This window comes from Sus scrofa, chromosome 4 (assembly GCF_054392235.1).
Source record: "Sus scrofa isolate SSC_HxYL_T2T_F1_AM1 chromosome 4, Sscrofa_HxYL_maternal_Yorkshire_Landrace_v2.0, whole genome shotgun sequence".
NCBI lineage: Eukaryota > Metazoa > Chordata > Mammalia > Artiodactyla > Suidae > Sus > Sus scrofa.
This window is the reverse complement of record NC_139386.1, coordinates 84,901,197-84,929,153: the sequence shown is the minus strand read 5'-3', so window position 1 is coordinate 84,929,153 and position 27,957 is coordinate 84,901,197. Positions and strand designations below refer to the sequence as shown.

Sequence of the window (27,957 nt, the reverse complement as noted above, 5' to 3'; positions counted from 1 at the left end):
GGAAGAACCCGGATGTGCCTGGGCCGTCGTGTTGGCAGTCGGGGCTCTGAAGTCTAGGTGCTCAAGGTGTGCCGGCGGACCAGGCGGATGGCGCAGGGTTGGGCCGGCTTCTCTGAGGAGGAGCTGAGGCGATTAAAGCAGACTAAAGGTAACGGGACGGGTCTGTAGAAGTTTAGGTCTTGGGTCTGTTAAGGGGAAGGGGCGGGGCTGCGGTTTTTGAGGGGGAAGGTGGCGGGGGACAGGGTTCTGGGTGTTAGGGAAAGACAGAATTGAGGGGGACTTAGAGGTGGAAGTACTTGAAGTCACAGCTGGAGAAGCAGGGCACTGGGATCAGTTTTTTAAAAAGAGAGTTCAGGAATCTGTTTCAGAGATTTAACTTTTTCCTGTGAAAAGAATGGGACTTGGGAGAGGAAATGCAATAGGAAGATTGCTGCATAGATCAATGGTTGGAGGTTTGGGGTCAGGATAAAGGAAGGACGGGTACCTAGCATATTAGAATTTTGATAAATTTATAGAAGCAGGCAACGATTGGGAAAAAGGGAACACAGTGGTCTGAATAAATGCAAAAAGTAAGTGCTTTTCGTAGTACATTTGGAATCTTGCATTCACTTCTGCTTGCCAGATGATTTTTTCCAACTCTTAAGAGTCACCAAACCAAAAGGGCCTTTGAGATGTTAGATGTGCCATATATATATAAATATAAATATATAAAATGACTTGGGCATAAGCTAAAATTTTGTGCTTCCTTTTTCAGCTTTATAGCTTAATATCTGAATGGACTTGTACTATTTTATCTTTTAATGAAGAAATTTGATGATACTTAATGAGATACTCTTGATAATATAAACTGTATTTTGTGATTGAAATTTCATAAAGTTCTGTATGGTGATCCTGGTAGTGGACAACCACTTAGTGCACCTCCCATCTGTGATCTTACACCACTCTTTGTATCATACCTTATATACTCTGGGAGAAAATTAAGTAAGCCCCGCCTTTTCTTAGAGTTTGTTGGAATGTTGGATGTTGCTCAGGTAAGCTTGTACATTTTTAGCATGGTTGTGAAAATAATCTAGGGCTGACCAGTGGAAAAGGAAGTACATTTATAATGTAAGGCCAATGTAGATCATATAGATTGAGGACATTTTGACTGGTCCAGAGGCCTTTAAAAACTATATCATAAAAGTTAAACCACTGTGTGTAATTGACTGTCATTCCCATTTTCAGATGTACAGAGTACTAATACCCTTGTTTCTGGTCTGACCCAGAGTTACAGATATCAGCTCCTGTATTAGCAATGCTGATATGAACAAGGCATCATCTCTGCTTTCAAAGAGCTTATAGTCTAGTGAAGAGACAAATTATGATATAATGTGATAATGGGTATTGTGCAAGGGCTTGCTACAGAGTTATCAGGAACTTTACTGTGCTGGTGTTTGGGTGGAGTTTGGCAAAATTTCACAGAGATTATGTGTTAGCAGAGGTGAGTTTGCCAGGAGTAAGAAAACTTAATGAAAAAGTCTAAATTAAACATTGGATTCATTATGTGGAAGTATATTCTTAAGTATCTCTGCAATTTGGGATGAAGACAGACTGGAAGGACCTTAACGTCAAGACTTATCATTTCAGTGAGATGATAGAGTATAGACACCAACTCACTAGTCTTTGACCACCTTAAGAACACAGAAGACATCCCAGCATCTTTGTATGCTTAAAGCCAGTCACGGTGATTGGTGTATAGTAGATCTTCCAGCTCTGCCTTTAAATCTTTGTGTCTTAGATTTCTCATTTGTAAAACTAACAGAGCTGAATCTTCAAGTTTTTAAGGCTCTTTTCAGCTATTTTCCAGCCTTAAAAATACAGTTAAATAATCTATGAAGATATGGTTGGTTGCCAGCAAAAACAAGGATGACATTACTCTAGAGAAACCCATATGGCATTTGGGAATGTCAAAAATATTCTTAATACTTTTGTTTATATTGTTTATGATATTAAAAGCTGGAAACCATCCAAATGTTCATTGGCAAGTGAGTGAATAAGTAAATTGTGGTATAATCCAGTGAACAGCTAATACAGCTAATGAGAATATATGTACCATAGCCACACGTAGTAACTTAATCTATGACATATTTCATAATGGAAAAATTGGAAATAAACAGTGCTGTCAGTTTCTAGTTAAATAATATATTCATGAATTTATTATCTTGTGTGTGTGTGTCTTTTGTCTTTTTAGGGCTGCACCTGCAGCATATGGAGGTTCCCAGGCTAGGGGTCTAATTGGAGCTGTAGCTGCTGGCCTATACCACAGCCACAGCAATGCCAGATCCAACTGCATCTGTGACATACACCACAGCTCACGGCAATGCCAGATCCTTCACCCCTGAGCAAGACCAGGGATCAAACCCGTAACCTCGTGGTTCCTAGTCGGATTTGTCTCCGCTGCGGCCACAACCGGAGTTCCAATGACTTTATTCTTGATACTAGTTCTTTGCCAGTTATATTATCAATCTTCTCACAGTGCGTAACTTATCTTTTATCTCTCGATGAAGAAAGTATTTAATTTTAATGTGGGAAAATTTATCAGTCCTTTTATAGTCAACATTTTCTGTGTCTTAAGAAATTAGTACTGTACTGTAAGCTCTAAAAGATACTAATCCCTATTTTCAATTGAATGTTTTTAAAATTGTTTTTATTATAAGCTATAACAGATTCAAAACATTGCATAAAGAATTGTGTTTCTGATGAGTTTTAGTGTTGATTTGACATTTAAGTCTTTAATCCATGTGGAGAATGTTTTGTTTGTTTTCATGTGGTAGGACAGTTAGAGCTGATTTCATCTTTTCTATGTAGATAACTATTTTCCTCTAGGTCCGTTGAACTATTCTACCTTTTGCTGTTGATTTGCTCTGCCTCTTCCATTGTATATATCAGTGCTTCAAATATGAATGGGCTTGTTTCTGGGTTCTTTATTTTAGTGTAGGTCATTTTATCTATTCTTGCATCAATACTATACTGTTTTAAAACTTTATAATATTCCTAGCAGTCTAGTTTCCTTGTTCTTTTTCTTTGGAAATTTCCTTGCTATTCTTGAACTTTTACCCTTTCATATAATTTTTTAAAATCTTTTACCAAATTTCATGGAAAACCCAGTTGAAATTTTAAATTTTCTAAATTTTTTAAATATTTTGCTTTTTATGGCCACATCTGTGGTATATGGAAGTTCCTAGGCTGGGGTCGAATTAGAGCTGCAGCTGCTGGCCTACACCACAGCCACAGCAACACCAGATCTGAGCCGCATCTGCAACCTATACCACACCTCATGGCAACACCGGATCCTTAACCCACTGAGCATAGGCAGGGATCGAACCTTCATCCTCATGGACACTGTGTTGGGTTCTTAACCCTCTGAGCTGCAGTGGAAACTCCCCAGTTGGAATTTTTTTTGGAATTGCATTGAGTCTTTAGATCAATTTGAGGAGATTTCACATCTTCACGTAATGAAACACTACCACTGTATATGTCTTCATTTATTTAAGTTTAATATCTTTTAATAAAAATTTGGAGTTTTATTAGACAATATTAATCTCCTGTAGAGGTTCTGAATACCCTCTTCCTAGATTTGTTCCTAGATACTTGATCATTTTTAATTATGTTTTCCAATTGCTGCTGATATGAAGAATACAGATAAGCTGAAAGAAAAATCAACAAAAGACCTGAATAGATATATCTTAGAAAAGGTAATATGAAGAGATGCTTATCACCAATGAAAAGACAACTGCAAACTATTTGATTGACAAATATCAGAAAGTCTGACAATATTATGTATTGAAGAAAAAATGCATCCACAGGATCTGATACATTGCTAGAGGGAATGCACTTTGGAAAGCAATTTGACATTTCTCCTAAAGTTATACTTTATGACCCAACAGTTCTTAGGTGGTATCCAAGGCAAATTCTTACACAAGAGGTGACACAACAGCAGTATTCACAAGCAGAAATCTGGATCCAGCTTAAATGTCCATCAGTGGAAGATCAGTAGACTTTTTTTTATTAATACAATAGAACATTATACAATCTTTAAAAATGATTGGGTACAGCAACATGAACAACGTGGATGAATATTGGCAATATCATATTAAGTTAGAAAATATTACATATAGCATGACACCCTTAAACAACAAATTAAAATTTAAAATAAATATTTGTAGGGAGTTCCTGTTGTGGCTTAGCGGAAACGAATCCAGCTAGGACCATGAGGTTGCAGGTTTGATTTCTGGCCTTGCTCAGTGGGTTAAGGATCCGGCATTGCTGTGAGCTCTGGTGTAGGTCGCAGACATGGCTCGGATCTGGCGTTGCTATGGCTGTGGTGTAGGCCAGCAGCTGAGGTCCGATAAGACCCCTAGCATGGGACTGTCCATATGCAGTGGGTGTGGCCTTAAAAAGCAAAATAAATAAATAAAATAAATATTTGTAGATGCAGCACAAATAACTAAAAAGGAAGGGAATGATCAACATGATTCAAATGATGGTGGTTTTGGGTGGAGAAAGCAGGGCTTAAATAAAGGATATAGCACAAAGATCACAAACTTAGCCTGTAGGCTTAATTTAACCCAAAAATGTGTTCATCTTTTCATTTTTTCCCCTTTTTGGATTATCTAATCTTTGCATTTCTTTTTAAATTAATGGGTGATGATCATTAGTGCCATTTGCCAAATACTTCTTATTCTCCTTCTTCCTGTATATTTTCATTGCCCTTGTTCTGGGGTCAGACCTAGGGCTAGTTCAGCATTGAATTGTGAGCAATTGTGTTATGTCACTACTGGGTCAAGCAATTAATTGCTGAACCAAGACATTCCTGCACGCTCTTCTTACCTGTTAGCAGTACTAAATGATTGTGCAGTCAGCCTGGAGCCTTATGTGGCTGATGAGTAGAAAGCCCATGTTGGCCTTCATTGGCACATGGCATTAAGGAGAAATAAATCTTTGGTGTTTAAAACCACAAAGATTCCGGAGTTCTTTGCCCTCACAGCATAATCTAGATTTCTTAATTGACACAATTCCCTATATTTTATGTAAAAATATGAATTTTTCTATTGAAATATTTCTGAAAATACCTAAATTTTTAAATGATAGCTGCTACTTTTAATGGGCAGAAGCAGCTATGGATTGCCCCCTTTAAACTATACTTGTGCTCCCAGCTTACTACAATCTCCTGGATAGTTGCAGCCCCCAATATAAATATGTAAGAGTATGTTACATTTTTATCTCCAGTTCTTTTTCCTAAAGACTTAATTTTTTAGAGTAGTTTTAGATTCATGGCAAAATTGAGAGGAAGATACCGAGATTTCCCATATGCTCCCTGCCCCCATTATCCCAGCTAACCACCCCCATTATCAGCATCTTCCACCAGAATGACACATTCGTTATAACTGAAGAACCTACATTATCATCCAAGTCTAGAGTTTACATTAAGGTTCACTCTTGGTGTTGCATATTCAGTGGGTTTGGACAAATGTGTGATGTCATGTATTCATCATTATAGTGTACAGAGTATTTTTGCTCCCCTGAACATCCTCTTTTCTCTGCCTATTCATCCCTTCTTCTCTCTCCTCAGCACTTACCAATATGGAGACAGTTGTCTCCATTTTGTCTCCATTTTGCTTTTTCCAGAATGTCATATAGTTGGAATCATACAATATGTAGTCTTCAGACTGTTTTCTTTCACTTGGTAGGATGCAGTTAAGGTTCCTCTGCTCTACATGGCTTGATGGCTTATTTCTTTTATTTTTAGCATTGAGTAATATCCCATTGTAATATACTGCAATTTATCTGTTTACCTGCTAGAGAACATCTTGATTGCTTCTAGGTATTGGCAGCTATGAATAAAGCTTCTGTAAAACTCCTTGTTCAGGTTTTTGCATGGACGTAAATTCTCATCTCCTTTGAGTAAATACTAAAGAGTATAATTGCTGAATCACATGCCAAGAGTTAGTTTTATAAGAAACCACCAAACTGTCTTCCAAAGTGGCTGTGCCAATTTGCATTCCCACCAACAACAAATGAGTTCTGGTTGCCCCACATTCTCACCAGCATTTGGTGTTGTCAGTGTTACAGATATTTGGCCATTCTAATAGTTGTGTAGTGGTGTCTTATTTTAATTTGCGTTTCCCTGATGCAAATGATTTGGAATCTTTTCATATGCATGTTTGTTGTATGTATGTCTTCTTTGGTGACAAGGTATCTGTTAAGGTCTTTGAACCATTTTTGAATCAGATTTTTTTCTTGTTGTGTTTTAAGAATTCTTTGTATGTTTTAGATAACAGTCCTTTTTCAGGTGTGTTTGTTGCAGATGTTTTCTTCCAGTCTGTAACTTGTCTTTGCATCCCCTTGGCATTGTCTTCCACAGAGCAGAAATTTTTAATTTTAATGAAGTTCAGTTATTGGTGATCTCTTTCATGAATATTGCCTTTGGTGTTGTATCTAAAAAGTCATTGCTGTACCTGAGGTCATCTAGATTTTCTCCTGTGTTGTCTTTTAGGAGTTTTACATTTTTAGGTTTCGCATTTAGGTCTGTGATCCACATTTTAAGATAATTTTTTGGAAAGGCATAAGGTCTGTGTCTAGATTTATTTTTTTGCATGAGAATGCCCAGTTGTTTCAGCACCATTTATTAAAAAGAATATTTTTGTTCCATTGTATAGACTTTGCTGCCTTATCAAAGATCAGTTGACTGTGTAATGTGGCCTATTTCTGGGCTCTTTATTCTGTTGATCTATTTGTCTATTCTTTTGCTAATACCCATTGTCTTAATCACTGTAGCTTTGTAGTAATTATGGAAGTCAAATAGTGCCAGTCCACCTTTGTTCTTCAGTATTGTGTTGGCTGTTTTGAGTTTTTTGACACTCTGTTTAAACTTGAGAATTAGTCTGTCAGTATCCACAAAATAACTTCCTGGGATTTTTATTGGGTTTGCAGTGAATCTATAGATGAAATTAGAATGAACCAACATCTTGACAGTACTTAGTCTTCTTATCCATGAACATGGAATATTTCTCCATCTATTTAGTTCCCTGATTTCATTCATCAGTCTTGGACTTTTCCTCATAGATCTTATTCATATTTTTTTAGACTTATACCTAGGTATTATTTTTTTAGTGTTAATGTAAATGTTATTGCATTTTTTTATATTAGATTCTACTTGTTAATTACTGGTACATAGGAAAATTATTGACTTTTGCATATTAATCTTGTATCCTGCAACCTTGCTATAATGACATTAATTCCAGGAGGGTTTTGTTTTTTGTTTTTTGGTTTTTTTGGTCACATTTTAAATTTTTAAGTGGCCTGATTTGTTGTTTGAGAGTTTAAAAATCAGCATTTTTAATCTCATAGTGAGGTTCTGTGAAAACGAAAAATAAAATGGAACCTGCATTATTGACTTTCTGAGGGATGTTAATAATTCAGCTAACAAGTGTAACTGGAAGGTAATCAGGCTCAGTGATGTTTGCTAATGATGTGAGTAAAGATAAGTAGCCAAGAATAAGTTTATTTTGTGAGATATAGGATGCTACTTTGTGTTCCTGGCTAAAATCAACAATAATAACATTTTACTTTTGATTATATGTCTTCAAAAAAGATTGTATTTCCTTTACATATCTCTTTATTCTTACACCAACTCCATGAGTTTAGTAGAGCAGGTAAATTTTCACCCAGTTTTGATAGATGAGGAAACTGAGGTATAGAATAATTAATTGACTTGCCTAAGGTTATTGAGGTGGAAAAAAACAACACTGAAACTTTTTGACTCCAAAGCTTTTAACTCTTCTTTGGGAAATTTAAATAATAAGCTTATGTTATTTCAAAGGTCAATACATAGGATTTCAAAGCCCCAAGTTAATTTGTAAGGATTTATCATAGTTTCATTTCCCAGGCATTTTGTCAGGAATATTACTTATGTATCTTATTAAATACGGTATATATGTGAGTCAGGTTCTCCAGGTATCTGACTTACAAGGTTAACACTGGTATGGACAATCCAGAAACTACAATAGAAGTGTTTATTTATTTAGTTCACAATACTTTTTTTAAAAAATTTTTCCCGGTTGTTTTATTTTCCTCTATTGCTTTGCTCAGGCTTCTTTTAAAATTAGCTTGCATACATTGCATAACTAGACTTTGTTTGGAAGATCAAAAGGTTAACTAGCATTCCTAAAATTAAGAGACTTTATTCAGTTTTACTTTGTATATAGTGTCTACCTGTATATCAAATTACACTAAGATCTATTAAAATTTAAGAAAGGTGAAGCCCATTTGAGAACCTAACCACCATTTTATTTCAGAAGAACAGACAGACCCGTAAACCCATAAAACAAATTTAAGACATATCAGAGAATTCATTTGTCTACCTACTCTGGTCTTTTGAAAGATCATGTTGAAACCTTGCTTTGTATCCTAAGGCCTGACTTGCAGGCAAATGGACTTCTTCAAAGATAAATTGAAACTAGGGTAGTTTTTGTTAAATATTACGAGTGTGATTGGAGAACTGTCAAAACTCTGCAGGAAGATGGCTGTTTTCCCCTGGGCTTTTAAGATAGAAGGGAAAGAAACCCTGAAGAATTATTATCAAAGTTAAATGTTATTGCTTTATAGAATTATTTGCCACTTACACAAAGGAATTGTCCTCCGTTATTTTTCTGTATAGATCCATTTGAACCACAGCGGCGCCTCCCTGTGAAGAAAAGTCGACAACAACTTCAGCGAGAAAAAGCCCTTCAAGAACAAAGCCAAAAACTTGGACTTCAAGATAGATCAACCTCATTACCTCCAGAGCAGCTGCTTTCTGCACCAAAACAAAGACTCAATACTCAAAGACCACATTCTTCTCCCCCTACTCCTCCTACAGTCACCCCTCCTCTTGGTGATAGAAAACCACAGGGTAATGAAAGTCAACCAAGGGAATTAGGACTGGAGAATTGCCATGAAGGTCACAAAAATGCTGAGGTTCTACCTCCAAAACCAGATTGCAAATTGGAAAAAAAGAAAGTGGAATTGTTAGTAAGTCTATATATCCATGAAACTTCTTTCTGTTTTACCTATTTTCCCCCATTGGGCTTTGAAGAAATACAGTTTTAACATTTTCTTTGTTTGTATTCTAACCTATAAAGGTAATGAATAAACTATTGAAAAATAGCTAACACCTAAATATATTATAAGCAGTCAGTGTGAAGCATTTTATATGTTTTGTTACTTAGTCTTCACAACAGCCTTGCCATGCACCTTCGTTATTTTTACTTTACAGCTATATCCTAGACTCAGAAAAGATAGTCTTCCCAAAGTGAATACACAGCTAATATGTAGCAGAGTTGGGGTTCACATCATGTCTTTCTGGATCCAAAGTCTGTGCCCTTTACACTCACCAGAACCAGTTCTTATATGCACAGTACTTTTCCCCAAATTGAACTCATTCGTTCATTTTCCAGATTGCATCTCCACTGGCCCAGAAAAGGGTACTTGTGAAGAGACATGAAGCGATGGTGAAAGGAAAGAGTATAAGAAATTGAGAGAACTAATTAATTCAACTGCATCATTAGATTTCTTTATTTAAAGTGTTTATATTAGAAACCACCTCCAGAATTTAGTTTAACCATATTCTTGTGGAAATTGCCCTTCTATGATTTGTGAATTCTTATGATCAGAATGTTTATATTAGTTAATGTTTGAATATCTAGTCTTTGTTTCCTCCTGATTTATCACTCATAAAGAAAGAATGGTATTTCTTTTCCATTTTGAGTCTTTCTTTTTTGAAGTGTCATATGTTTTTTCTAACCTCAGATATTTTTCCCACCTCTGCTAATCTAGATTCTGTACTGAATTTAAAGTGTTTCCTGCCTACCAGAGGTTTACAACCAAGAAATCATTTTGATGAGATATAAAGCCACATGAATTGTGAGACCAAAATTAAACAAGTGCATACATTTAATGTCCTTAAGTAAAGTTTACCAGCATAGTCCTGAGACAAGTTAGTGGTGGGAGAGTGTTAAATTGAGCTGAAAATTTTAGATTGCATGTCATTAGGAAAATTATTATGTTTTTAGGTACTTTTGAAAATTTTCATAGAGGATGTGTAATCTCAGGAACTGTTGTTGAAAAGGATAAAATCTGAGGCTGTAAGAAAGGGAAAGGAAAGCTATATCCTAGCGAATGCTCAGAGGTGATACCTCACTTCTTTGAAAGAGGCAAAAAATAGGCCGGAGAACAATAGCAAATTAAAGCTGTGAAGAAGGATTTGAAAGCAGAAGATACCTGCATAGTGAATTCCTTGGTGGTGTAGTATGTCAACCAAGACCCCTGAAGAGAGAAAATAATGGTTAGAGAAAATGTAGGTGTCGGTGTTGCAGACCATTTGGCATAAGGTGTCGCGTGAGCTGGAACTAAGGTATCTGGTGAGGAAATGCTCGCAGATGTAAAAATGAGAGAGGGTCAATGCCAGCACTAAGGTGGAAACTGTAGAAATTGGGAGAAAAGGATAATTTTGCAATTGGTTACTAGGTCTGGGAATAGAGATTTTTGGTATAATGGTTGTGAGAAGTGACAGTAATAGGAATAAGTGGCTTTGTCATTACCTTGTTAATTTGAGTTGATAGTAAGTTCATGAATATACGGGAAATTTTAACGTAATTTATTTAGAATTGGATAGATTGGATAGACTGAAAACAGTTCATGTTTTCAGATCTTTGGAGTTTTTCTTTAGCTCAGCATTTAAGCGTTCATAATGTTTCACTCTACTTAAAAATGTTTAAGAGCTAGAAAGAAGTGAGGAAATAGGAAAAAAAGTATGAAGTAAACATTGGTTATTGTGTTAAGAGTTTTAGGTGTTGGAGACATTTGTTATAGAAAATTCTAAAAGATGTAACATGACATTAGCTATAGACCAATTTATTTTGCTATTTTGCATATTATACATAATTAGCTTAAACATGTTTCTTTGTACTCCTAAAAAATGCCACAGTACTCTGGCTTCCAGTTTGTGGGTTCCTAGATTATATACATATAATAGATTTCAAAGAGCCAGTTTTTGTAAGCCTTCTTTACTTCAAATCATAGTCTTTGTTCCCATTAGAACAAAATAATGAGCTGCAGATGGGTTCTTTTTAAGAGGACTTTTGAAAAACAAAAATACGTAATCTGGTTGATTAAGTTTTATACTTAGGAACTAAGTCTAGTAAGGTGTGGAATGGGGTTTCAGAAACTCATTTTTATGCTTTTGTTCCCTAGGCAAGAAAAATCTCATTGGGAAGTTCTCCAGCAAGAACAGCGGTTAATGGAAGAGAAAAATAAACGTAAGAAAGCTCTTTTGGCTAAAGCTATTGCAGAAAGGTGAGGCACCTGAACCAGGAGAGGTTGTTTGTAACCTGTAATCAGTTTTGTCCTGTTTTATATTTATTTCCCCATATCTGTTTTAATAAATGACATTTTCTCTACAACCATTGCTTTTAAAACCTACTAAACAAATTATGCTTTACAAATGGTACTGAAATCTCAGTCTTAATTTATGAAGGAGGACTTTCTAAATGTATTTGTAATAAATTTATGAACGCAGGTACAACTAAAACTTAAGGATCGTTATCAGTGTTTTCAGTTTTGTCCATCTGTGCATTTGTAAGGGAGCAGTAAATAGCTATCAGTATTAGTAAATTAGTAACAAATGCAGGTTTTAATTTTGATATAGGCCTTAATCAACTGACATGTAGATGAATAAGATTATTCCACATTAGTTACTTATACTCCCACAAGTCTTAATTGTACTTCCTATGGACATTTTTCTTAAATAATTACGTGTCCTGTCACCACTGATAGAAAATGCATGATATAGTTTAACTTTTTATCCATGACTCTGGGTCCATGATGAGCATTGCCCTATGCTGTGTACAATTCACTTTTCCGGAAGGTGAGAGCACTTTGCAGAGTAAGTTTGTCAGCAGTCCCTGTTCCTTTACTGCATTGTACTGGCCTCAGACAGCAACAGTCCCACTTGAGCTACATTCCCATTTCCCATCCCTCACCCACTCTTCCCTTTTAGTTTGTAGTTTATAGTGTGCTGTGGTCTTAGGAAACCAAGCTCAGGCAGTAAAGCAATGACTGAGAATATGAGAACTCAATGCAAGCAAGTATTCAGTGGCATTTTCTTTTAGGTCTGCAGAAAAGTTATTACTCATTGGAAAAATTATTACTTATTGAAGCTGGTGTATATGTCAGGGAAAGGGGAAGGAATAAGAATGGAGAGGAAGGGAGATGGGCATAAGAGTAGTTTAGAATTTTATCTGCCAAAAGGGTGTATTTATTTGAAAACAGTAATTCTTTTTTTCTCTTACTGCCACACCTTGATCTTTCATGAAGCATAGGAATAATTCAACTTACTGAACTTATGTTTCAAGAAGGAAAACAAAATGACTGTTGAAAAGCATTTTAGTAGTCTTCAATTTGGAAGAGATTGGAAAAGCTGTTTACAAAAAGATTTATGGGCTCAGCATTTGTTCTCCTCTGTGTGCTTTTGATTTAAGACAGAAAAAACTGCTATGGACAGAAATGTAAGGAAACAGTACCTCTTTCAGTTGTTAATGAATGGACAGTAAAGTACTTGAAATTAAAAAAAAAAAAAATCATAGGGTTAACTTTTTTTAACAGCAGAAAACAAGGGTAAATGCATGATGGAGTAGAAATTAGCAGAATAGGAGTTCCCGTCGTGGCGCAGTGGTTAACGAATCCGACTAGGAACCATGAGGTTGCGGGTTTGATCCCTGGCCTTGCTCAGTGGGTTAACGATCCGACGTTGCCATGAGCTGTGGTGTAGGTTGCAGACGTGGCTCGGATCCTGCGTTGCTGTGTCTCTGGCGTAGGCCGGCCGGCAGCTACAGCTACGATTAGACCCCTGACCTGGGAACCTCCATATGCCATGGGAGCGGCCCAAAGAAATAGCAAAAAAAAGAAGAAGAAATTAGCAGAATATGGAGGTTTTATCGGGAATTTTATTCTCCTGTAAGAATATGTGTGAAATTTTGAAATGAGTGAAGTCGTGATTAAAGGTTGGCTTTCGTATTTGTTTCCTCTGTTTCTTAAGTAGATGATGTACTTGAGGGTGATGAGAGGACTGAGAGATGATGAGGCTGCTTTTCAATAAAGGGAAAGAAAGAGTGTTTGGTTTTGAGCCCCAGAAAGAATTTTGAGGACCTGTAGTTTTGCCTAAAGAACAGGAACCAAAGCAATAAGACTTTGGGGAAATGAGTCCTAAGAAAATTAAAACCAAATAGATGTTTTTAGACATACAAAGAAATGGTGTTTAATGGCATCTTTTCTTCCTGTCCACTAAGTATTAGACAAATGAAAATGGCTTAGAGAGAAGAATTTAAGGCTAGAAACTTGGATAGCTGGGTTGGATGTTCCAAAATAAAGAGAATTCACATACATCCTTTTAGTATTTATTCTTGTCCTTGTAGAATGAATATAGACCTATGAATAAACTATTTATTGGTATTTTTTTACTATTACCTTTTTTATTGTGTATAAAAACAATATATAATAGTATAAAGTTTGGAATAATAAGGGGGAGAAGTACAAATGCAGTTTTAGAAGTATGCCAAAATGCTCCTAGCATTTGTTTCATTTCAATTTTTTTTCTAATTTTTAAAAATTATGCATTATAATCATATATATAGTAGCTTGCTTTTTTCACTTATATTGTGTGTGGATTCATGATTTTAAAATGTTCTGTTTTTCCACTCATGTTCCTCATTTTCTAGATCTAAAAGAACTCAGGCCGAGACCATTAAACTAAAGAGGATTCAGAAGGAGTTACAGGCTTTGGATGACATGGTGTCGGCTGACATTGGAATCCTCAGGAACAGGATTGATCAGGCTAGCCTTGACTATTCTTATGCTCGGTGAGTTAGGGAAATTGAACTCTGAACAAGGTGTTTGATTTAGTTAATAATGTATTGCTAGCTGCACCAAGGGGATTTATGTGTATTATCGCTGAGCCTCATAACAACCCTGCCATGCACTGTCTTTATTCCACTTTTATACAGAATCACATATCTCTTCTTCTTAAAGTCTTCCTTATGTCTGCCCTACCTGTGAACCTTGTTCACATCTTTGTTAGAGCATTTCTCGCATTATTTATTTACATTTTAGCCTTTCCTGCTAAACTATTAGCTATTTAATGTTCGGGATGACTTTCCCCAAAACTCTTGACTTTTTTTCTAACACCAAGTCTATGCTTTCTTTAAAAACTTTGATTATCTGAGATGGTCTAGGGATTAACCTAGTTCTCAATTCATTTTTCATCGAAGAAAAAAATCTGGTTTAATTTTTTTAAGCCTTTTGAGTATTTTAAAGAAAATACCAGTCTATCTTGAAAGTTTTTTCTCTTTTTTATAATTATATCTGTATAAAATGGTTTTCTGGCACGTGTTTTCTTAGTTGCAATGATTGGCATTTTTTTAAAGAGAAAAAAATCATCATGGCATATTCTCAAGACAAACTAACACATGTAAAGAATTACATGAAGTTTGCAAACAGATAAAAGAGCAAAAAATTAAGTCCAATTTCAGGATTTTCAGTCTTTTCAGCTTTGCTTTAATCATCCTGATTTGTCTTTTTTCACAAGGGAATGCTGTGTTAATGACTCAGTTTTGCATCTTCCTCTGTAACACTAGAAATCAATCAGAATGCCTCATTAGTCCAGGGTAAACCACAGCATCAGAATGTTTATATAACAGTTTAATAAAGCGGAAATGCTTGATTGTGGTTTTTAATTCATTATTTATTATTTAAAAAAGAGGTTTGTGGTGTCCTTGTGATTTTTGTAATTGTTGTTTGACCATATGTTATTAGGTCTAATGGGTTGCTTTTATTAATTAACTGTGTAAATTAATGCCATCAGTAGCTTATAACTAGTGGTTCCGTTTCTGTTAATAAGATCATTAAAAAGGTAACCAAGATTTTATTAAGATTAAACTAAGCCTAGATTTTTAGCATATTTTATTCTGTGTAATTTGTCAGAGAAACATTTTTATGTCTTTGTAGCTCTTTAAGTAAATAATTCCCTTATTCTGGATATCTCAACAGAAAAACTACTTGATCGTGTTTTAATTCTGTCCTGGAGGAGGTTGGAGAAAGATGCCTTTGTACATTGAACATTATATAAGATATGTCATAGTTTTAGCCTTCAGAAAACCACAAAGAAGGTGGGATTACTGGTTAAAAGGGAAGACATCCTATAGTATATGACTGTTTTTAGTGACCTTTAATACATTTTTATGTAGTAAAAAGATTTTACGTGGTAAATGTTTACCTCTCTTAACAAGCTAAAGATGACAGTTTGTCATGGCAATATTAGTATAGTTGTATATAAATATCATTATTGTATGTGTGAGTTATTTTTAAAAATGTAAGCTCTTGAGTTAAATCAAAGAGAAGCCATAGATAATTTAGTCTAGAACTAGGGTTGTATCTTGTTCATATATAAAATTAAGGCAACATTTTCTACATTTACATCTGAGTGGTTATTAAGAAGTTATAGACTGGTGACATGGTAGTATGGTCTAGATTTCTACTAGAATATAATCCCCAGGGCAATCAGTTTCTGTGGTTCTGTGGGAGATTTCCTTGATTTTTTTTTTTTTTTTAATAATAATATTGTAGTTCTGTAGTGCCTGATACAGTGCTGGTCCACAAAAAATTCTTGCATACAAATAAGCCAGAATTCACCTTAAAACTGGTTTCCGTAGAGAAGTGTCAGGATAGACACCTCTGAAGAGACAGCACTTGGAGTGAGTCTGCCTGAGACATTTGTCACCGCTGCCATTTACAGCTGTGATTACAGTGTTGCCATGTGCTCTGCAGACCAGCTTGTAAAACTGAGTGTGGCTGCGTGTAGAACATTTCTTTAACCCTCAATATACCAGGAAAAACAATGATCACTATTTACCTTCTATGTTTATTAGATACTACCATACACACACATACACAGATAAACATGAAAACATGTATAATAAATATTTTGTCATTTTATGAATAACTTTAAAAAGTAAGAATAAAAAGGATTGTAGAAAACAACTGTATTAAAAAATTTAATAAGAATGTAAGCATAGTAAGCCTCTTTATATCAAGTAATGTTTGACTCCAAACATTATAAAAAGCTAAAAGAATACGGTTATATCATTTGAACAACACAGGATGGTCCAGGAACTTGTATATGAAATATTATATGATGAATTCTTCCTGTTGAAATTATTACCTCTATGAGAATAACATATTTCCTTTTATCCTCAGAAATATATTTTTCATTCATTGATTCTTGAGTTTGACATAGTTCATCTACAAAATGTTTTTCTGAAGACTCATACTCTGAAATTTCACTTTATATGGTCAGTTGCACTATCTAGAATCTAGCCTATCCTTGCATTTGTATTGATTTGCTAGGACTGCCGTAACAAAAAACTGAAAAACTGGGTGACTTCCAACAACAGAAATTTATTCTCTTACATTTTTGGAAGCCGGAAGGTTGCCGTTCCTCCAGAAAATACAGGGAAGAATACATTCCTGACCTCTTCCAGTTTCTGGTGGCTCTGACATTCTTTGTGGCACACTGCTCAGTTCTGGGCCCCCATAATCTCATCTCTTCCTCCTATTTCCTCTCAAAACTTCTGCCTCTTTTGTAAAAGGATACATGTAATTGCATTTAGGGCCCAGCTGGATAATCCAGAATAAACTCTTCTTGGAATCTTTAATTTAGTCACATCTTTTGCCATTTAAGATGATATTCAGAGATTCTTGGGATTAGATTCTTTTGATTTGTCATATAATGGCAAAATATCTTCATCTTTCAATTTTCTTTGCCATTATGGGTAGAAAATGAAAAATAATTCTCATATTTGTTCAGTGAGAGCTAAAGAACAGATTACAAATATGGTTTTTCCAGTCTTTTATAATTTATTAAAAGGTAATGTAATGCTTTGGCCACCCAGTGAAGAAACTGAGTGATGATTTATTTCATTATTGCATCATCCTTTTAGGTCATTCCATCATTCTCTGTATTCATATTAATTTTTTAGCATAAATAATAATTGATGAGTAACGAGGGAATAATTCCTAGGGCGATGAAATGGCAAAATATTTCAAGATATAGAAAATGATGGGAGCTCCATCATGGCACAGTGGAAACAAATCTGACTAGGAACCATGAGGTTGCAGGTTCCATCCCTGGCCTCACTCAGTGGGTTAAGGATCTGGCGTTGCCATGAGCTGTGGTGTAGGTCACAGACGCAGCTTGGATCTGATGTTGCTGTGGCTGTGGTGTAGGCTGGCAGCTTGTAACTCCAATTTGACCCCTAGCTTGGGAACCTCCATTTGCCGTGGGTGTGGCCCTAAAAAGCAAAAAAATAAAAAATAGTATTTCAACAATCCCATAACGTAGCTGAGATTCACAAAAGGGCCCAGTGAACGCATATAGTAATTGCAAAATATAATTGGTTTTAGTCTATTTTTCAAACTATAAGCGAATTTTCTCTTTGTTTACTGGAAAACTTCTAAGAAAGAATAAAAATAACATGTTGATCTTTACAGAACTGCTCAGAAAAGAAACTGAAAAACTAGAAGTATTTCAGTGGAAACCGATGACATGCCAAGGGTTAATAATAGAATTTTAAAAAATTTTTGGGAATACTGAAACTGAGAGACAGTTTCTAGAATCCTTTATATAGCATTCTCATTAAATCATTCAACATTCCATTAAAATAATTCTATAATTACATTTCCAGTTCAATTCATCTTACTGTGTTATGTATAATGCAATTCATCATACTATGTTATGTATAATGCTTATTATTTTATTCCAAAATGTATCATCATACTCTGATTTGATATTATTCACCTGACCCCCAATTCATAGCACAGTTTGTAAAACTAATCACTATTTTGAACATAAATCACTGTACAAAAATATATATGTATGTTTCTGGCCAGAAAGACTTTAAATAAATAAACAAAATGCAGAATCTTCAGTGATTTACCCAGGGTGAAAGATCAGTGGAAACCTAGGGATCTATTTGTAAATTTTAATTTCAATTCAGCATTCATGAGCCCAGACAGTAAATCTTTACTAACTGACTTTGACTGGCTGAGAGAGACCACAGACTTGCAGAGAAGGGAGGTTTGAGTTGGGGGAAGGGGCAAGATATATATACCTATGGAGAATGTTGTCAGCACTCTTAAGCTTGATGGGAGAACATGCATAAACAGGATATGCTATAAAGTATGGAAATAAGGAATCCAGATATTCAACACAACTGCTTTAGAACAGTTCTTTTAATGAAGGGGAAATTTTCAACATTTAGTTCTCTTTCTTGACAGTAAAAAAAAAAAAAAAAAAAGAAAAGAAATATGAGAAGTGAATGTTATATAAATGAGTTTTCAGATGTAAACAGTAGGTTCTTAAATTGTACATAATTTTAATTTTAGATACATGTTTAGTGATTGCTAAAAATGCCTTTTTATTCTGGTGCTCTGAAGGGTGAACTCTGTTTCTTGAATGCCTACCAGGCACTGGGCTAGACACTGGGCCCTATTTATTCTATTTAATGCTTAATTCTCCCATGAGGTATTATCACTATCTTTTTACAGGTAAACTTTGACTTAGTTCAAGAAGCTACCTGTGGTCACACTGGAATTTTCAGTCACTGCATAACTCTTCTCCAGCCTCTTCCATAGGAACTGGCTGTATTTTGTGTTCATGATGCTGACCATGGGGTACACCTGATTAGAACAAAGGTAGAAACTGCAGAACATTTAATCCACAGGCTAAACTGGGGTGCATGACATGGCTTAGCACTAAAGTTCTGTTTAAATTGGTATGAGTCAAGCCAAGCCAAACCAGGCCTTCCCTCTGGGATTTTGGAATTGAAACACAGAGATTGAGTGGAGTGAATTTGATATAGACCTACAGCTGGTGGCCATATTGAGCTGTAAATATGATAGGAAAGCCTAAATGAGAGAAACTGTGGTTTCTGAGCATTGAAGAGAATAGCCTTTGATTCAGATGACAAGTCTGTGAGATTGCCTCTTGTATCCTACAATAAAACCCACTGTTTACCTGAGTTAATAATACAACTGAGTATCTGTTCATTACGACCAAAAAAACCTTCACCAGAACAGGTACACACATCATAAATGGCAAAGGCAGGTTTTGAATCCTGGGTTCTCTAAAAGCAAAGCCTTTTATTTTGTTACTGTGTTTTCTTCCAAGACAGAGAATCTTGCATGAAGAGATATACTTGTTCTTTTTTTGCTATAACCCTAGTACTAGAAATTACATACTACATTGAGTTGGTACAGACAATCATGACAGGTAAGACAGCATAACTTCACAACTGTTGGTAGTAACTAAATAGAATCAGCCTCTTTTCTGGGCAAAAAGAAAAGCAACACATTATATGGGAAAGGCAAAAAACAAAACAAACAAACAAAAAAGATCACACAGTGACTTCCCTAATAGAATTACCCTCCTTCAAATAAGACTGACATTACCTCTCTATGGATATTCTATACATGTAAATATAACAGACTTTTCTTAAGTCTGTTGTTGCAGAGTGGAGAGGGTAAGAACAGCTTAACCCGGGTATTCTCAAGTGGGGGCAGTTTTGCCCCTTAGAAGAGAGACATTTGATAGTGTCTGACAACTAATGAGAAAAAGCCAGTGATATTCTGCATATCCCACAATGTACAGGACAGCTCCCCACAACAAAGAATTATATGGCCAAGTTGTTAGTGCTGCCCAGGTTGAGAAACCCTCCCTAAACCTTGCCTGAAGTTTTCTGTTCTACTTGATGTTTCCCTCTTGCTCTCACTCAGTATCATTCTGCTGGTTGTCCTCTGTCCCATTTATATTCATCTCCCAACCACTGTTCATGTGCTTCTCCACCAAAATTTGTCTTTCTTTTCTAATGTATTAATCAAGAGGTACAGACTTCCTACTTTCTCCATCTCTTATTGTTTTGCCTCATAAATTTAACCAGTTGTGTGCTGGAGTTGGTTTGTACTGTCCCCCTCTGGAGCTAGCACACCACTTAATCAACCCTCTCAGCCTGCTTTCATTCAAGCACAGCCTTAGAGAAAATGAGTACAAAAGAATGTTGTTAGATTAGGAGAATCTAAATGTGCATATTGTAGAAATTTCAGCAGCAGTGGCCTGCTTTGTTTAACATGTAGACAAGTGTTCCTAAAGTATCAATAGCCATATTTTCATCATATGTATTTTTTCCCCGATTTTGGAGTTTAATTATTGTTTCTTGGCCCTCTAATGGACCAGTCTTTGTACCTGTCCCTGCAGGAAGCGGTTTGACAGGGCTGAAGCAGAGTATGTGACAGCAAAGCTAGATCTACAGCGCAAGACAGAGCTTAAAGAACAACTCACTGAACACCTTTGTACGATCATACAGCAAAACGAGCTCCGAAAAGCCAAAAAGCTGGAGGAGTTGATGCATCAACTGGATGTGCAAGCTGATGAGGAGACTTTGGAGCTTGAGGTGAAGGTAGAAAGACTGCTGCGTGAACAAGAAGCAGAAGCAGGGAAACAAGTGGTTCATTTAGAGAGGCCATTTCAGCCTTCTGGGGAGTGTGTGACATTGGGGTTTGCTATAGAGAACAAAAAGCATCAAGAACAGACTGCTTCCCCAGAGGTAGATAAACAGTATGAAAACTCCAGTAGCATTGCCCTTAATCCAGACCAGGCGAATCAAGAAGTTGAAACTACTGGAAGAGACATTTCAGCTGCTCTGACCACATGAAATGCCAGTAATTGTTCTTTATAGCTAATAGGATATTCAGTGAAGTAAACTTTCTCTTGTAGATTATGCCATGACCTCTGATAAATGCCTCTTTAAAAACAGAATTAATTTTTGAATCCATAATGGGTTTTAGTATAACATATTTGTCCATTCTAAAATCTCAGATTATGATAGTTTTTTATACATAATTCACCTTGATTTTAGTCCACTTCCTTCACTGTACCCATATTACTGGGTAAATACAAGTAATTTAAAAGGATGAAAGAAAAACTACATGGTTAATAGTGTTTTTTGACCAGGTAAATACGGAAAGGTAAAGTGAAAAATGATAGTACCTAGTTGAACTCACTTAACTTCTGGGAGAAATGTTGAGAATGAGAGTCCTATTTTATGTCGTCAGTATAGAGACAGAAATTAACATGTGAAAAGAGAGAATGAGAAACAGCCAACAAAAGTAATAGGTTATCTCTTTGGCTCTTACAGGAGTTATAAAACACAGTTTAGAAACTGAACTTTACAAAAAGAACCAGACAGCTTAAGCTAGCATCACTTCTGTTTTCAATTTGCCTTTTAAATGAGTTTTGGCTCATTGATATGCTTGCATACACACACACAGACATATGTATAAATATACCATTTTATATATATATATATATAATATTACTATTAATATATTGTCTCTTTTTTAAAAGAGTCAGTATATTGATTAAATTTAGGCAGTGAAAACACTTCCACAGTGAGGTTGAAAATAATAAAGAAAAATCTTATTGCTACTGTTGATTATCTTAAAAAGTTGACATTTTCTTTCTAAAGTGTTATGTAAATATGTGTTCTATATGTTGGTTATAAATTATCCTGTCATGGAACATTTAAATTGTTAAAATGATGGTTTTCTTATTACTTCATAGTTTGTTAGTTACCGTCACTAATACTTGACCACTACATTGTGCTATATGTGAATGTGTAAATAAATATTGTAGGTTGTCACAAAAATCTATGAATATCACATGGAACTATTATAAAATAATTTAAGGACAAATTTAATACTGTGTCCATAATAATTTCTGAAAAAGTTGGGGATATCCTATTTTTAGATGAGTTTGTTTGAGAGTATTGTCTTCTAGTAATGTAGATGAGCTTTGTATTTTTATATTATGTAATTTGAATTCATAGCTTTTCATTACTGACTTCTTTAAACAGAGGCATTTATATAGAGCTGTGTTTTTTTATTTATGAATTAATACATGAAAACTGAATGTTTCATTGTCCAGTACACTCTTATTTTTCTAAGGAATAAACGAGTCTGATGCATTTATAAAGTGGCTTTTGTTTACCTTTTTAAAAAGTTTCAAACAGTTTAGTGTGCATTCTTAAACACTGTATGGCAGTTTTGCATCCTGTATCTCCATGGGGTAGATAGACTTAACTCCCTTGTATGAGCCTCTGTTAGGGAAAACCCATCAATAAATGAAGTTCTATAGTATTGACTAAATACAGGTAAGTACAATTTAATTCTCAGTCTATATTTTAAGTACTTATAAGGAGAAATGAGAATCATGAAATAAATGAATTGGATGGGACCTCACATATTATTTGAATTGATCATCTCATTTCACAATTGGAAAATTCGTGAGCCAGCAATTTTACTTATGGCATGTTGGTCGACTGACTCATTTTAAACTTAAAGTACAAGTAAAGTTGTGGTTCTAAACTCTTGATCTCTTACATATATCAGGCCATGAAATTCACTGCATCCCACCCCTTGAAAATTTTGCCTTATAACCCATTGAGGGTTTGTGTTTGTACATGTAAAATCCTTTCAAATATGTGTATAAAAGGTCCACTGAAACCATTATTGTGAAAAACTAACCTCGCTTGGCTTTCCAGGGTGGTATCCAAGTGCTCAGGTGATGATATAAGTGACAAAGTTTTATTGCATCAGTTTTGTACAAGGCAGCTGTCTCCCATGTGTGAGAGGAACAGAGCAAATGAATGAGAATGGGGGCTCATTGGTATGAGGACCATGTGCACTGGCTTTTCCAGGACAGCCCTGATATCTTTTAAAATCATAAATTATATTCAAAAGACTTGAGATATATGGATTCACAAATCCACAGTAATTGTTAGTTTCTCGGAACCAAATTATATTGGTTCAGAATCACTGCCATGAGTTTATTGGGGCACTTTATAGAACTGTTCCTCTCTGATATTAAACTTCTCTTGCCTTCACTTCTCAAATAGAGCATAATGTTATCAGGGCTCTTAACAAAGTAGCTAATTTAGGAGTTGGCTACTTTGTGTTATCTCACTTATTCTATTTAAAAGATAGTGTTTACCACATTGTGTTTATTGTCACTCATTATCATAAACATACTTTGAAGCATAAACTCAAATTCCTAAATTTGATTTCTTATACTTTGAGCCCCTATTTCTTTCTTTAAATTAGAGTCATTTTTATAGGTTGTAGAGGAGCAACATTTTCTAAAACATGGTTCTCATTGCATTTAAAATAGTTTTTTCCTCAAGTTTTTCACTTTTACATAATTCTGGATTATAGCAATTGCGGGTGGTAAATCTTTGTGCTCACAGAGAGCACAGCTGGTTTCTAAGTTAGATGATAAAAATCTCTGATTGGAATTCCTATAGAACATATTTCATTGCTGGATTGACATTTGAATTATAGAGTAAAAATTCATCCATAAACTTCTCTCATTCTTTGTTTGGTTTTAGCAACGTAGTACTCTCAAGGAGCTTTATCAAAGTATTCAGCAACTTCCTTTTCCAGGGCACTGGCACAAAACAAACTCAAGTTATTCTGACCCAGGCCATTCCCAGTGACCTTTATAAATGATGTTTGGGGTTTTGTATTTCTAAGGAGCTAAGTCAGCATTTTAAAAGGCCCTGATAGATATAACTCAGTGTGCAAGGCAAGACCTGGGGCCACCCTGGACCAAGGTAATCATATCCCTTCTCAACACAGATCTACCCAGGTCTGACCTGTACTACTCTCTAGAGGATGAAGCAGGATACTGTTCTCCTGTACCTTAATATCAGGCCACTTTTGCCTGCTCCTAATCTCAAACAACTGTCGAAAATACATTGTCTCCTCATGCAGTTGATCAAACAGCTATATGTAACTACATAAATGCAGAGCTATATAAGTGGATACAACCTGGGCCATTTGTCCTTCAGAAACTTAGTGTACTTGAAGGTTTAAGATTTCCATTCAGGAGTTCCTGTCGTGGCGCAGCGGAAACAAATCCAACTAGGAACCATGAGGTTGTGGGTTTGATCCCTGGCTTCGTTCAGTGGGTTAAGGATCTGGCGTTGCTGTGACTTGTGATGTAGATTACAGACGAGGCTCTGATCCTGCGTTGCTGTGGCTGTGGTGTAGACTGGCAGCTCCGATTGGACCCCTAGCCTGGGTATCTCCATATGCCGTGGGTGTGGCCCTAAAAAAGCAAAAAAAAAAAAAAAAAAAGAGAAAATTCCATTCATAAAACAAGCACTGATAACAGAACATAATATCTTGTTAATGGGAAGCAAAATAAATGATCAGGGAGGCATCCTCTAGAAATCTCAAATTTTTAGACCATTCCTAATTTTAAATATTCTATCCAGGCGTTCTGCAATCTCTGAATGTATTTAGGATGTGCCATTTCTCAGTTTGCTTTTAGCTCTGAGGAGCAACACATACACAACTAAAAAAACAAAATAACAACAAAAAACAACATGTTTGGATTTTGAGTTAAAAAAGCGTAGTCACCAGAACAGTGAATTGGAAAGGGGGAGGTCTTTGCATGTCGTAATTTAAAATAGGGGGCCCACTGGGATCTATCAGTGAGAGAAAAAATTAAGTATTGGAAAAATGAACTTTAAACTCACGTCTTTCTGACAAAGGGTTGATGGTATCTTACATGGAGAAGAACATAAATATAATGGCTCATTACAGTAATTCAAGGCGTTGCTGAACCAATGGGCAATAATTACTGCCCAAGCCAGAACAAGATGGAAATGGAACCGACTGGTATGAATTCAAAGATAACATGGATGCCTGTTCAAGGAGCATATGTAAGAGGTCTTTTCAAGCCAAATTGATTCTAAGCACCTAAAATAGAGCCATAATTAAGCAATAAGACGTGACAGGGAGCACATTTCTCAGTGATTATAGCATCTCTCAAGGGAGAAGTCACTAGGCCAAAGGTTCATATGAGGAGTGAAATAAGAACCTTGCAGTGTATAGTATCACACACTTAGAGGGAGAAGGAGAAAGAGAAGGAAATGAATAATGGGAGTTAGAAGGGTCATTCCATGAGCTATTATTTCAGTTGCTGGGTAATACTGTCGTTTGTACAGTACATCTGGCTGTTAGTTGTACCCAGCTCTGTATTTATACCAGAGCCTTCATTCATTTTAATGTCCTACAGGATTGTCCATTTCTCATTTTCTTAGCCAAGCAAAAACCAAGCAGTTAAGACACAAACAGACTTGAAAGTCCATAGCCATCTATATGGAACTACTATCTGCTGGAATTATAACAGATAATTTAGTATCTTGGCTCATTTATCCCAAGTGCATTTCCCTCAGAAACTACTAATAGCCATGGCCCAAGTATCATATAGGTAGATACCTTACTGCGAGATGTCTCTCCATGTTTCTATGATTCTTTATCACCACAGAAGATAGCTAAAAATCTTTTGAAACAAAGTCAAAGGACAAGATTATTTTGTGGACCTTAATTTTACCAGTGTATTTTATCCCAGGCTGTACCCTAGACAAAATTCTGGGCAAACAATCATTTATCTTGTACAGCCTAGGTCCCATTTCTGTGAGCAGTGCTCTCTCAAAATCTGTTCCTGAGAAATCTGAAGACAGTTGCTGTATACTGAATGCTTGTGTCCCTCCCAAGTTCATGTCAAAACCTAACCCCCCAATGTGATGGTTTATTGGGAGATGGAGCCTTTGGGAGATGGTTAGGCCATGAAGTTAGAGCCCTCGTGACAGTATTTGTGCCCTTATAAGAGACCCCAGAAAACTCCCTCACCCCTTCCACCATGTGGGGACACAGAAGATATCTAGTCATCTTTGCCAGACCCTGACTCAGCCAACACCTTAATCTTGGACTTCCCAGCCTCCAGAATTTGAGAAATAAATTTGCTATTTCTAAATCACCCAGTCTACACTATTCTGTTACATTAGCAGACATTTGGTCCTGTCCAAAACTTCTATGAGCACATATGGTCTATGCCAATTGGTTTTGCGTAGGACCAAGTATCAAAGACCTTTTGGCATGGGCAAAAACTCTTATGGGCATTTTAGATAGGACCGAATGTCCTGAAATATTCTGTTACAGCAGTTCAAACAGACCAAGACAGTAATTACCTACATTCTGGGGAAACTTTAAGTCAATAGGTTATTTTTGTCAAGGATGTCTGCATTTTAATGTAATGGAATATTTTAAAGTAATTTGTATTTTAATTAGTGCAGTGGAAATCTTAACCCCCAGCTAAAGGAATTTCAAGCATCAGAGAGCAGGTGTGAGAATTGGGAGACTGGTGCTGCTGCATGAAGAGGACCTGACATCATGCTCTATTGCACAACCTGAGAAATAAGTTCCTGAAGCCTTTTTGCCCGTGCTGTCATAATCCTCATATGAGGAAAATTACCTTAACCTTCTTCCCTTAAGTCCTGTTGCTAGTGCAACATGCTGTTCAAGAAGAGAAACCAAGTCTGCCATTCAGGTTACATATATCAGTTATTTACGGCTGTGCAAATAAACCATAAACCATCCTGAAACTTAGCCTTCATTTGAGGAAGTATTCAATGTAGAGAATTGTGGGTCAAGCTCAGATTGCTACCCAAAGGGAAACTGAACTACTTTCCAAGAATTGCTTTTACATGTCTCAGGGTCAGGTTCTTGGTTGTTATCTGTCCAGCTGGCATCCTCTAAGTTGTATATGGTACCACTTGTCCCTTGTTTTCAGTTAATGTGGATTACATCTTCAACATCTCATGGACCAGTCTATGGGATTCTTCCATATCTGGCTCCCTCTTAGCCATTTCTATACCTCTCTCAGGACCAAAAAATAATATATTAGGCTCACACCACCTTTGCCACACTAGGACCATGGAAAACTCTCTGAGGCAACCCATACACTTTTGTTCTAGATGTGCCAGACTAGATTTCTCTAGCTCAATGCTGGGTAGAAGGGATTTTTTCAGAAGTTTGCCATTTTGTGGCTTCCAACCTGGAAATAAGGTACTGATTTCCCTGTTTTCAGAGCCTGAAAAACCCACACTCAAGCCAGGGTTCAGCCTGTGGAGGGGGCAAAAAGAGAGGGCAAGAGTCCCTTTGAGGGACTTACCAGCATCTAACCTTCTTGCCTTCTTCAGAATAGCCTCCTGTCTCCCAGCCAGGGGAATTTTTATTTTACGTGGGCAGGAAAAAATTGGCTCAAGTTGATCAAGTATTCTTCCAAATCTTTTTTGTCTGAAGCTTGAAGCTCAGCTTTTTAAAATTGAAAGCCAAGAATTTGTCTCTTTTGTTCTCTGGTTCTGCTGTGACAACCCTCCCTTGAGGCAAGTAATGACTCATGGTCTAGCTGCCCTGGTGGGGGAGGGTCAAGGGTAACAGGAAATCACGGGGAAAAACACATTTGTTAACGCATAAAAACATTATACTGCTACGCTAAGATTCCTATTCTCTTTCTCATTCTTTGTTGAACGACAAACTGTCTTTCTCCTTTCTTACAAAGACTTCTGCAGTAGAGAGGGTCTTTGGGATGTAAGTAATAGAAATCCACTCATTCTTGCCCACCCGCTCCCTGAAAATGAAATGCAGGTGCTGGGAGAAAGAGTGGGATGAAGACTGAGACAGAAATGTAATTATGCCTCACAAAGGCACCAAAGACCTGAATTTCCATCAGAACCATGCTTTCTCTTTTTGTATTGAGTATATTTACTCCATGGCTTTCTCTGGCCCCTCTGTAGACAGGGCCACAATTTGAACTCTTCCTGGTACCATGCTAAGACTAAAATCTTTTTGCTCTAATATCTGAATTCTTATGTATTTGTTTATTTTATGGCTGTGCCCATGGCATACAGAAATTCCCAGTCCAGG

At 36.2% G+C, this 27,957-nt stretch overlaps 1 protein-coding gene across 4 annotated transcripts; it reads left to right on the top strand.

Annotated features, from left to right (window-relative positions):
- Window positions 1–22,156, top strand: GORAB (golgin, RAB6 interacting). Of its 4 annotated transcripts, none has more exons than XM_003481403.4 (5): window positions 1–148; window positions 8,699–9,047; window positions 11,272–11,373; window positions 13,794–13,934; window positions 20,381–22,156. In XM_003481403.4, exons 1-5 carry the CDS (start codon window positions 88–90, stop codon window positions 20,835–20,837), a joined length of 1,110 nt encoding a protein of 369 aa, XP_003481451.2. In that variant the 5' UTR covers window positions 1–87; the 3' UTR covers window positions 20,838–22,156. The 4 variants fall into 4 exon arrangements, with proteins under 4 accessions (XP_003481451.2, XP_020945082.1, XP_084878570.1 ...); XM_021089423.2 differs by having other exon boundaries at window positions 20,360–22,156; XM_085022444.1 differs by having other exon boundaries at window positions 8,699–9,051.
- Window positions 22,157–27,957: the final 5,801 nt, after the last annotated feature.